Source organism: Apteryx mantelli, chromosome 10 (genome assembly GCF_036417845.1).
Source record: "Apteryx mantelli isolate bAptMan1 chromosome 10, bAptMan1.hap1, whole genome shotgun sequence".
Classification (NCBI taxonomy): domain Eukaryota; kingdom Metazoa; phylum Chordata; class Aves; order Apterygiformes; family Apterygidae; genus Apteryx; species Apteryx mantelli.
Genome location: NC_089987.1, coordinates 24,350,858 through 24,363,104, shown reverse-complemented (window position 1 = coordinate 24,363,104; position 12,247 = coordinate 24,350,858). Strand labels below are relative to the sequence as shown.

The window sequence follows — 12,247 nt, the reverse complement described above, 5'->3', positions numbered from 1 at the left end:
CGCCGCCCCCTGCACCCTGCCCAGGCCCCCAGCACCTGCCCCGGCCCCCCTGCGTCACCATGGGGCCCCTGTATTGCCCCAGGCCCCCAGCACCTGCCCCGGTCCCCCTGCATCACCATGGGGCCCCTGTATTGCCCCGGTCCCCCTTCATTGCCATGGGGCCCCTGTATTGCCCCAGGCCCCCAGCACCTGCCCCAGTCCCCCTGCATCACCATGAGACCCCTGTATTGCCCCAGGCCCCCAGCACCTGCCCCAGTCCCCCTGCATCACCATGGGGCCCCTGTTTGCCCTGGTCCCCCTTCATTGCCATGGGACCCCTGTATTGCCCCAGGTCCCCAGCACCTGCCCCAGTCCCCCTGCATCACCATGGGGCCCCTGTTTGCCCCGGTCCCCCTGCATCAGCATGAGGCCCCTGTATTGCCCCAGTCCCCCAGCACCTGCCCCAGTCCCCCTGCATCACCATGGGGCCCCTGTTTGCCCCAGTCCCCCAGCACCTGCCCCGGTCCCCCTGCATCACCATGGGGCCCCTGTATTGCCCCAGGCCCCCAGCACCTGCCCCAGTCCCCCTGCATCACCATGGGGCCCCTGTTTGCCCTGGTCCCCCTTCATTGCCATGGGACCCCTGTATTGCCCCAGGTCCCCAGCACCTGCCCCAGTCCCCCTGCATCACCATGGGGCCCCTGTGTGCCCCGGTCCCCCTGCATCACCATGGGGCCCCTGTATTGCCCCAGTCCCCCAGCACCTGCCCCGGTCCCCCTGCATCACCATGGGGCCCCTGTTTGCCCCAGGCCCCCAGCACCTGCCCCGGTCCCCCTGCATCACCATGGGGCCCCTGTATTGCCCCAGGCCCCCAGCACCTGCCCCAGTCCCCCTGCATCACCATGGGGCCCCTGTTTGCCCCGGTCCCCCTGCATCACCATGGCGCCTCTGTATTGCCCCAGTCCCCCAGCACCTGCCCCGGCCCCCCTGCATCAGCATGAGGCCCCTGTATTGCCCCAGGACCCCAGCACCTGCCCCGGTCCCCCTTCATTGCCATGGGACCCCTGTATTGTCCCAGTCCCCCAGCACCTGCCCCAGTCCCCCTGCATCACCATGGGTTCCCCTGTGTCATCCCAGTCCCCCTACATCACCCTGATGCCCCTGCCCCAGTGCCCCCTGCACCTGCCCTGGTGCCCCTGCTCTGCCTGGCCCAGTCCTCCTGCACCCTCCAGATTCCCTCCTGCATCTTCCCAATTGCTCCACCCCACCCAGTCTGCCCTCATGTGCCCCAGCCTCCCGTGGGTCCACATCTGCCCAGTCCTCCCCACCCACCCCAGCCCCTTCTGTTGCCCCTGAGAGCACATATCTGTCCCCAACTTCCCTGCTTGCCCCAGCCCATCCCTGAACACCACCCCCAGAGCACCCCGGCAAGGGCCTCCACAGCTCCCAGGCCTCCCTCACATCCTTCTCAAGCACCTGCACCAGCCCTTAAAGCTGCTGTTTGCCTACAACCTCTCCAGGTCTTGGGCCATCTACAGTGCTCCAGAAAGGTGCCCCATCTCCCAAATCCCACAGCTCCACCCTGGAGTCCCTAAGCCCAAGGGGTCCTGCAGCCAGTGTCCCGCCCGGCTCAGAGGCCCACTGCCTTTGCCAGGCTAGCAGGATCCTCAGTGGCTCCCACCTCCTATGCTCCCCTGGCCAGATACAGCCCCTAAGACACTGACCAACATCCCTCTGCATCTCTTGGTGGCTCCCAGACCCCAGACCTGGAATCCTGTGTCCCACATGGGCGGTGAGGAGTGCCCAGCAAGCCTGCAGACAGTGAAAGTGGAGCTGATGCCTGGTACGGGACAGGAAGGGATGCCACCAGAGCGCTTTACAGAAAGCTAATGCTGAGCCACAGGCAGTATCCGTGTGTCCCCAGAGCTGCAATGGAAGGACATCTTGGCTGGGCCAAGCCATCTGGCTGGTGTTGTCTCTGTCATGGGCTCCTCTTGGATGAGAAGCCCTAGAGACACATGGAGACCCCTGGCCAGGGAGGAATCAGCTCCAGGACTCCTGATCGGGTGCCTTGGCTGTGTTGTCTGTTCCCTTCTCTCTGACCCAGCACAAATGCGCAGCAAACTGTTTTTCCAGCTGAAGGAACATGCTGCAGAGAGTGGACTGCTGCTGCCACCCTCCTGCCAGCACACTTTCCAGGAAAAAGAGCTCAGAAATAGCTGCTTGCTGCACAGCTCTTTGTGGGTGGGGAGGCACAAGCGCAGTGGAAATTGCTACTTCAGTCTGGGGCAGAGGAAGGACGGTGCAGCTGCAGGGCAGGGCATCACAGCCTTGTCCCTGCAGGGCATGTGCAGAGCTGAAGTGTCACACAGGGTCGAGGCAAGGCTGTGGAGGACACACGGGAAGGCTCCCATTCAACCTTGGGCTCCGTGCAGGGCTGGTGGCAAATCTAGAGCAGGTGGCTCAGGCCTCCTCTGGTTGGGTTTGGAAAGTCTCTGAGGATGGAGATACCGTTGGGTCCCCAAGGCCTGTTCGAGGGCTGCACCACGCACACACAACTAGGGAACAATTTTCTCATTATGTCCAGTCTGAATTAGCTGTGTTGCAACTTGTCCCAGCTTCCTCTTGTCCTTTCAAAGGATGCCTCTGAGAAGAGTTTGGCTCCAGCTTCTCTGTATCACCTTTTAGGTAGTGCAAGACAATTAATTTCCCTCTTTTGCTTTCTCTCCTCCGGGCTGATCAAACCCTGCTCCCTCGGCTTCTTGCCATCCTTCCTGTGCTGCAGCTCTGGCCATCCCAGGGGCCTCTGCTGAACTCGTTCCAGTCTTTCTCATGGTGGGAGCCCAAGCTGGACCCAGCATCCAAAAGTGCTCTCACCAGTGTTGAACAGAGGGGAACACTCCCTCCCATTGCCCCACTGGCTTCACTCTTGCCAACTATGTCTACTGTGCTTTTGACCATTGTCACTGCATGGACAGTCAAAAAAAAAATATATCATCTTTACAGAGCATTGTTCTGTTGAGTTGTCCTTTGTGTGGAAATGAGATACGTCCAGCTGGCCAAGTCACTTTTTCTCCCTGCCAGTGTAGCTTCAGGCTAGACCAGGATGGCAGTGGCAATGGGAGGCACCGGGCAGCCTTGGTGCTGGGCACTGCCCCAGGGAGCTTCCTTGCCGGGATGCCTGCACTGACTTCCCTTGTGGCCCAGCCTGAAGCTTTCTGGTGCCAAGAGCCTTGTCTGGAAAAGGAAGCATCACCATTGACTGCCTGCATCTTCTCACAGTTTAGCCACATACTTGTGCCTGGGGATGCATTGTGTTGAGTATAAGAGTCATCAGACCTTCCCTTATGGCTCTTATCCCTTCCTTTGTGTGAACACACTGCTAGAGCCACAGCCTGGGGTAACTATGCTCTTTCAGGTGCTGCTTCTTCTGCTGCTGGGTCCTCCCAGGGGTTACAGGTCTGTCTGCTCAATGGTTTGGGCATCTGAGCTCCTCCAAGCAGCAGTTGCCTTTCCTAGATATGTTTCTGACCTGCTCTGAAAAGGGGTACAGGGGTCCTCAGCTAATGGAGCAGGGAGAACATGACAACACTGTCAGTCTCTCACCTCACAGAGCCCTTTTGTGCAATTGCTGCGATATGAATCAGTTGGGGCCTGTTATTTTGATTTTTTTTTTTTTATTTAGCAACCCACGACAGATCAGAGCAGCCTTGTAATAAGGAACAACATGCTGAGAAAAGAACTCAAGAACGACTTCTTTAAAAGCACCTTTTAGACTTCATTTTCTCTGCTTTGCATGCTCATTTCCAAGCCTCTCTGAACTGCAGCTAAGAATACATTGTATTCACTGTATACACTGGATTACTATGTAGTCCATCTTGGATGCATAACTCCCTCGTTAGCATTAACATCAGCCTTGGAAGTGCCAAATTATCACATTGCCATGGTTATATTACTATAACCTAGCTGGCTGTGGGTTGCCTAAGACAGAGCAGCTCTAGGAAGCCACTCATATGCTCTAATTTGACCAAGAACCAGGGAACACAGAGTTTCTGCACAGATGCCCACTCACATTTCAATTAACCTAGGGCAAGCAAATTTCTCAAGCATCCTGACAGACCCCCAACCATCCTGATGGACCAGAGGCATCCCAGAGGGCTCCAGGACATCCCTTCAGACCTGGAGCCTCCTGGCAGACTTGGAGCATCTCGGCAGACCTGGAGCATCCTGGCATGCCCTGGAGGATCCCAGGAGACTTAGAGCATCCCAGGAGACCCAGAGCATCCTGGTAGACCTGAAACATCCCAACAGGCCCTGGAGCATCCCAGTTAGCTCAGGAGCATCCTGAAATGTCACAGAACACCCCAATGAGTTTAGGAGCACCCCACCAGGTCCCAGAGCTTCCTGGTATACTCAGGACTATGATGATAAGCCTGGAGCCTCCTGGCAGACCTGGAGTATCCTCACAGGCCCTAGAGCATCCCAGCAAGCCCAGAGCATCCCAGGAGACTTGGAGCATCCTGGCGGACCTGGAGCCTCCTGGCAGACCTGCAAGCATCCTGGCAGGCCCTGCAGCATCCCAGCAGGACCCAGAGCATCCTGCCAGTCTCGGGAGCATCCTGGCAGACCCTGGGCATCCCAGCGGCTCCCGGAGCATCCAGCCCGCAGCAGCTTGCGCTGTCTCCCCGGAAGCGGAGCGCCCCGCGTGGAAAGCCACCCCCACGCCGGAAGACGGGCCCGGGCAGCGCCCCGTGCGGCCGCCGGGGTGCCGTGGGAGGGCGCCCGGAGCGCAGCGCAGCGCGGCGCGGCGGGAAGCGCCCGCCCGCCCCGCCCGCCCCGCCCGCCGCCGCGGCGCTGCCCGCCCGCCGCCGCCGGCCCGGGGCGGAGGCAGTCGCGGCGCCGCCATGGCGGAGGCGGTGGTGCCGTGCCGGCTGCAGTACCTGGAGGATGCGGACCCCTTCGGCTGCGGGAGCTTCCCGGAGCCGCGCCGGGCCCCCGTCTACGCCGTGGCGGAGGCGCTGGCCCTGGGCGCGCAGCTGCCCACGCTGCACCGCCTGCTCGGCGCGCCGCTGCCGGTGAGGGCGCCCGGGACACCGGGCACCGGGCACCGGGGGGGGGACGGGGGGGCTGGCACCGGGCGCCGCGGGGACGGGGCGGCGGGAAACAGGCAAGGGGACCCCGTGCGGGACGGGCACCGGGGAGCCGCGGAGACGGGGAGGGGGTGCTCCGTGGCACCGCCGGGGACGGGCACAGGGATGCCGGGGCGCTTCAGGGGACAGGGCAGCGGAAGGGACGGGCAGCGGGGACGGACACCAGGGCAAGGAGGCAGCACGGGGGACTGGCGCTACCTCACCTCACCACGAGGTTCTGGGATACCAGGACACTGCAGGGGACAGAGCATGATGGCACCATAGGAGGTGGGCACTGGGGTGCCACAGTGGCAGGGCACCGGGGCACAGGGCACCAGGGCACCACTTGACACTGGAGCGCTGGGTGGCTGTTCAGCTTTGAGGGCCTGGAGTGCCCTGTGGCTGGGGACCTGCCTCCCAGCAGCCCTGGGACTCACCATCCCACACGCACAGCGTGTGCTGGCCATGGCTGACATGGTGCTGGGAGCTAGGCAGTGCAACTGTGCAGGGACCTGGGTGCCCCTCCTGTCTTCTGTGCTCTGCTGCACAGAGTTTCAGCTTTGTCACTACCCTAAAATATAACCCTGGTGGTGGCCAGGTGAACCAGGTTCAGGCCTTCCTCTCAGCATGAGCTGCTGTCTCCAAGTCAGTGGCACCGTTCTGCTGGATTGTGCAGAGGGGACAGCTATGAACTGAATGAAAGTGCACTCAGATGAGAGGCTGGTCCTAGCCATTTCCATGCTCCTGTGCATGAGGCTGCTGGGAAAGTAGGTGCACACACCTGCCTTGTTGCAGTGCTTCTTGCAACAGGTTGTGGCTGCAGTGCTGTGGCTGGGCTCTGCCCCCTTGTCTGTCCTGGCAGGGACGCACCAGCCTCAGTGCCCGAGTCATGTCGGGAACTTCTGCTTTACTGTCGAGGAACTAGTTCCGCTTGTGAGCACAGTTTGGGGAGCAATTGAATCTACCTCCTGCCCTGGCCCCGCTGTTCGAGCGCTGTGGATTGCTTGGACACAGTGTGTGCCCTAGGCCAGATGCCCTGCCGAAGAGCAGCTTCCCAGGTGGCATGGGGCAAGGGAAGCAAGGGCTTGAGTGGACAGTTAAAACCTGTGGATTTTCAGCTGAGAATAAGCAGGGGAAAGCAGAGGGTGAGAGCCTACAGCTGCAAGGGGAGTACAGCTGGCAAGGCTGGACTCTTGCAAGGTGGGGCTTGGGAAGGGCTGGAGAAAGCTGGGCTATGATGTCTTTGGGAGGAAGCAGGTGAAACTGCGACCCATTCCCTGAAAGGAATGAGGGGTTGGTGAGCGCATCTGAAGGACAGGGCTTTCCATGTTTGTGCTGTGGCTGTACTCTGAGAATGGGGATGCAGCTGTTGTCCAGAGGGACCGGCACAAATGCGGGCAGAGCCACAGTGAGTCCCGACTGCCGACAGGAGCCAAGCGGTGCCTAGGGATTTGCAGAAGCGATCACTGCTGTTCTCATGTGAGTCATGGAAGGGATTCATGAGCCCCTGTGGTGATGCCATTTCTTGTCTGGCCCTGAATGAGTCTTCCTACAGGAAGTGGATATGCTTGTTTAGACCAGTCCCTATTCAACAGGAGCTCTAACATAGCAAAACCATTAGCGTTCATGTGCTTCGGGAAGTAGGGACAATGGCTACGCATGGCTTTGTCTCTGAGACTGAGCTGGGAAACATGGTGTTATGCTAGCTCCCTTTCCACACTGGCTGTCAGGAGGATGCCTCATCTTTAGTGTGCTTTGCCTGTTTGGCGTGGAGACAGCAGCGGACTTGGGGTCACCTGGGCACTTCTTAGCTCTGTGCAGCCACTGGGTCAGAAAGAAATCCAGCAGTGATGTCTTGCTGAGGAAGGTGAAGGAGCTGATGTCTCCATTGTACTTGAATATCTACCCCAGATGGGTCAGGGATGACAGAGATGCATGCTGGCTGCAGCGGCCTCTCTAATACTCCAGACCTGAACCCAGCCTGCCTCCCAGCTTGTGAGCAGCATGTAGGGCCTGAAAAGGTGATATGGGAGAACAGGGCCGCACCAAGAGTTGGAAGGCCACCTGCCCCTTATCCCACAGAAGAACTGGTTTCCTTTGGCAGTGGAGGTGAGTTTGCTGCTTGAGGGTCACACAGAAAGTAATGCACATAGTAAAATGTGCTGAGCAATTTCCTTTCCCTTAGTGTGGTGAGCAGAGGGTCTGTGCTCCACATGCACCCGCTTTCTCTGCTACAGGAAAGAGCTGTCAGGAGGAAGGGAGGAGGCTGAAGTGAGGCACTGGTGCCCTTCTGGGTATCTTGCTTGCATTCATCTCTGAACCTGGGCTGGCACTATGCCCTCCGGCTGGGGGAGAGGGAAAGAGGGACCTGAAGCCCCCTTCTCCCAGGGCATGGGGAGCAGAGGAGATGGGGGACTCTGCCTCCCTCCTCTGCAGGAGTTTGGGAGTCTCTTCCATATGCGTGATGCTTTCAGACCATCCTTCGTGGCCGCCCCCTGCTGTGAACTGAGGTGGGGACAGGCTTGTTTTCCTTCTTACGAACATGTGTGTGGGGCACAGGACCTGGCAGCATGCCTTCTCCACTTTGGCAATGGCCAAATATCTCTGTTTTGCAGCTCACAGGGCCATAGGAGTGAAGACAAGGGAGGGGAACGGCAGATGCCCAGTCAGGCAGAGGAGGAGCATTCCCTTCCTAGAGCCACAGCTGTGAGGTGGGAGAGTTAGAGGCAGCAGGACGGGGAAATCGGCTCAATATGCCTGACTCCCACACGAGCAGAGCTTTTTGGTCTGCCAGGAGAAAGGGACTTGTTGTGAGACCTTTGCCTTCACCAAACAAGCTCCCTTTTATCCAGATTTTCATTTTTCTTGGAGCAAAGCAGCAGCGTCTCATGTTGTCGCAGTCATGGGATTTTTAGTCAGTGACTAAATGGAGTTTGTTTGGGAACAAACAGCCTGAGACATGACGAATGGAGCAAACTCAAATTTCAGGCATGTGTTCTCCTCCCTGGGCAGGAGCTGTCTGTAACAAGATCACCATCCTGGAGTGCCAGAGTGGTGCATCGCGGGTGGCGTAGGAGGCTGGCAGTTAAATGGAGAGGTTCCCGAGGAAGGGGAGCGGTGTGTACTATGTTGAAGACCTCTGTCCAGCAGAGATGTTTTGGAAGTGGGGCAAAAGATCTCCTTTGCCACACAGGTTTAGGCTCTGCTCCTTGCATAAGGCAAATGCCAGATGCTTCTTCTGTAGTTTTCCATGAAGCACCCTGTGGTCTTTGGCAAAATCATGGAAGGGCTACTAGGACCCTGCTCTGAGCTTATAAACCAAGTTCTTATCCCATGCTGCCTTCATTTCACGGAGCCTTCCTGAGCCAGCAAGGACTGTCGTGTGTGGTGTGACAGCTGTGATGTATCCTGATGTGACAACAAGCAAACTGGGACACTTGCTAGGGCTTGTGTGAGCCGATGTCTCTGTGATGAGCCTCTCACCATGGGCATCAGGATCTGTGTCCCATGGAGCAACGCTACCCGAGCCATCCGTTTCAGTCCAAATTAGGAGCTGGCACTCTGGAGACTGCGCAGGCATCATTACCCTGGCACAAACTCCAGGAAGATTTATTCATCTGGGCATGCCCTTTGTGCCAGGTAATGCTTGGAGCTCAATTACTTGCTGCGCTAAAATTAGTAAATGAACAGCCAGATTTTCCTTTCCTTTTTAGAACTTGTTCTAAAAATTCAGGTGGCAATGCCCAGTGCTAGACCTGTCCTGATGTGATGTGCACTGGGCAGTGTGCCTAAGGATGCTGGCCACGGAGAGCCACCACCATGCTGCCCGGCAGAATATGCTCCACAGTGGCTTTCAGGGGGATTGGTGACAATGGGCAGGAAAAGGCCAGAAGAGAGATAGGCATCACTGGCCAGCCAGCCTGGAGGAGAATTGAAATGCAGGCACTCAGGGGATAACTGACCATCGGGGAGAGACTGAGGTCCTGCAGAGGAGTTACTCGCCCTAGGATCAGTGAAGATGCTCACTGAAGGAGCGAGGCCTGGGGTAAAGCTGGCATGTGATCCAGGGCAGAGATGTGCCGTCGCAAACTGCTTCTTGCACTGACATCACTGTGTGTCCTTGTGCCTGGGTCTCCTGCCTCCGGCTCTCCAACAGCCTCTCCTGCTCCCTGTTCAGTGACACTCTTAAGTGCTTCCTCTTCCTAAATGGGACCCACAGCTGATGACTTTTTCATGCTTTCCGGAAAATGTGTTCGTGCCTGAAATATCTTCCCATTTTATTCTCTATGGTGGCCAGCCATATTGTTCTGATTCAGGCTGATAATATCTTTTTCTAGTTTCCAGCATTTTTGTAGCATCTTTGGGTGGCATTCACTCAATTTGATACGGGTGTTTTTAAACCCAGCAGGTCTATGTAAGTGGTTTTCTACAACCATGTAAAAACTGCTTGTATATAACCAACATCCAATTGCAAACTAACCTGCTGAATAATGGACTGTAGCTGCACCGGCCTTTTGCGATTGCAAACCAAATTGCAAGGGGTAACAGAGAGGCAGTCTGCAATCAGTTTGCTTTCCCCTGCAGGCTGATTTTGGCAGGGCTGAGGTGCTGCGGCTTTGGTGCCAGCAGCGAGCTGTCTCTGACTACCTGCGCTAGCAGGATTTCCCATGAGCGACCCTGGTTTGCTTGTCCCCTTGTTCTCCAAAGGCCATTGTGCTCCCGCGACCTGTGTGCTGCACTGGTGTCCCAGCAGTGCTATCTCAGCTCTGAATCTAGGGATTTTCCAAACAATTGCAATACCGAGCTGGCTGGAGCCTTCCTTCCCCTCCTCCCCCGGAAACCTGGGGAAGAGCAAATGGCTCGCCTGCTTTGGTGTGATAGGTCGTGCTTCCACTCACAGAAAGTGCTCTGTCCTGATACAAAAGAGAAGAGTTATTGGAGAGAGGGAGCGCTCAGTGCGTGCCTGTGGCATGCATATAGTATGCAAGCTCCATCCCACCAGCAGTGGTGGGGTTAGCTGTTCTCTGTTTCCTAATCGGCCAAAGGGAGGCTGTGAAGAGCAGCTCCTAAACAAGAAAGGAGCTTTACTGAGGGTCTTTGCCCCATTTAATTGAGCTCCCAAAGACCTCAGATATAAGACAGCTTAGAGAGCTACTTGCAATGGTGGCACAAGGCTGTTTTGGGCGAATGATTTGTGAACAGAGAAATCTGACCCCAAAGCGAAGGGGAGTTTGCCTGGGACTGGTTTGAGAGGGTAGAGAGGAGGCAAGTTATGGAGGGCTTGGAGCCATTGTGCTTTCTTATGGGTTTGCTTGGAGGGCTGCAGTTTGATATGCTCACCTGGAGCAGCTGGCACGGGAGGAAGAGGCAGAAATGCCTGAGTGTGCACTGGGGAAGAGCAATGATGAGCAGGATGGGTCAGAAGCAGCAACATCAATATATAAAAATAGCAGTGGAGAACAGGCAGGTTACAGTCCTCTTCGAGAATTCACGTTCAGAGCAGCCGGCAGGATGATGAACGTCCTGTTGAACGTCTGGGGAATTATCAGGTCAGCTCTGTGCTTCTGGTAGCTTTTCTGTACTGTGAAAGCAGTGGAGCCTGGGAATTATCAGCAGCGTTGCCTCCCCACTAATTTAACTACTTTGAAACGATTCTCTCTGCATCTTGTTAAATATTTAGACCAAAGTCCTACTGCATCGCAGTTTTCAGTACTCCCTGGTTCCTGGCACAGTCCTCATCGTTCACATGGGTCCCAGGGCGGGAGCTGTATCTGGGTGTTCATGTCGAGCATCGCAGCAGCGTGCTGGATGCCTGGTCTTGCTGGGGTGGTGCTGGGTACCAACCACTCACCAGAACTAAGCTCCCCTCCATCACTGCTTCTGTGCTGGGGAGCAGTGCTTCTCGGGAGAATGGTTGAAAGGTTGTATCCTGCAGCATGACAGACAAAATGGGATGGGATCTGTTGATAAGAAATGAGTCTATCCTAGGCCCCAGATGGAGGAGCTGTGCCCTGAGAGGGAAGTGCGCAAGCAAGTGTGCAGTTCCTGGGCCTGCTTTGGGCAGGAGGCTGGGCGAGGTGACCTCCAGAGATCCCTCCTAGCCTGCTTTATTTCTGTGATAAGAGACTGGGCAATACCAGCACTTGCTCCCATCTGTCAGGCAGAAAAGGGTAGGAGGCAGTAACTGAGCGGCCTGCTAATAAACACCCTTACGGCACTCCAAGGAGGCATAACCCTGCCCGTTTGTGCTGCTTCCAGCTTTCACTAAAAAAGTGAAAGCTGCTCCTCTGGTGTGGCTGAAAAAGGGTGTGGATGTAAACCCCCAACCCTAATCTGTGATCCTGTGAGGGACTGGGCCAGTAAAACCACCCTATTAGCCCCAAAAGCGTATCACGGCAGTTGAAATGTGACTATTCTTGCTTGCCTGGTGGGGTTGCTCCTGCCAGGGTTTCTCTCATGCCTGGTGACCATGGTGCCAGATCCAGGCTGCTGCTAATTGCAGGCTCTCTTTCACTTACTTTTGTCTGTCGCCTCTGGACATGAGGATGAGAGAGAAGATACAGCGGGACCGTGTCAGCTGCCTGTGCGAGGTAGTTGCAGCGCTGAGTCCAGGTGCTGCTGTATCTGTTTTAGAGCTTTTTCAGACATTATACCCTGGGACACGTGTCTGAGAGTGAACAGTACTGCATCAGCTACGGTGCAAGAGATTTTTGCTTGTGTATAAAGTGAATAGAGGTGAATGCCCTAAACATGTAGGGTACGATGCTACAAGTTATGGGTGCTACAAATATTTCTGTAGTGCTCTTGGCTCTGGCATCTGGCCATACTTTAGATCATATAAAATTCATCCTGAACAGGCTTCATAGCCATATAAACTATGAATCCAGCTGTGTTTTGGAAGGACGAGCAGAGGCTTGTGATGCTGGGCATTTCTGACTCTGGTGCCTTGTGTTTAGCAGTACCCTACTGTCTCAAGCTTGAGTTCTGCCTCAGCTGGAATAAGTAATAAATATTTCAGTAAACTCCCAGATCCTTCCTAGAATAGCTGTGTGGTGTATCTCCAAGCGCTCGGTGCTCCAGAGCTGACTAACCCCCACCGCAGCTGGCTCTGCTCTCACGTGGCACATTTTGTGTCTTTG

At 56.3% G+C, this 12,247-nt stretch overlaps 1 protein-coding gene across 6 annotated transcripts in view; it reads left to right on the top strand.

Moving 5' to 3' along the window:
• Positions 1 to 4,855: 4,855 nt before the first annotated feature.
• Positions 4,856 to 12,247, top strand: part of FHOD1 (formin homology 2 domain containing 1) — a 32,203-nt gene continuing 24,811 nt past the window's right edge. For all 6 annotated transcript variants that reach the window (XM_067302776.1, XM_067302778.1, XM_067302775.1 and 3 more), the window contains exon 1: positions 4,856 to 5,054. In XM_067302776.1, the coding sequence (XP_067158877.1) occupies positions 4,884 to 5,054 (171 nt within the window). In that variant the 5' untranslated portion in view covers positions 4,856 to 4,883. The remainder of the gene's footprint in view (positions 5,055 to 12,247) is intronic.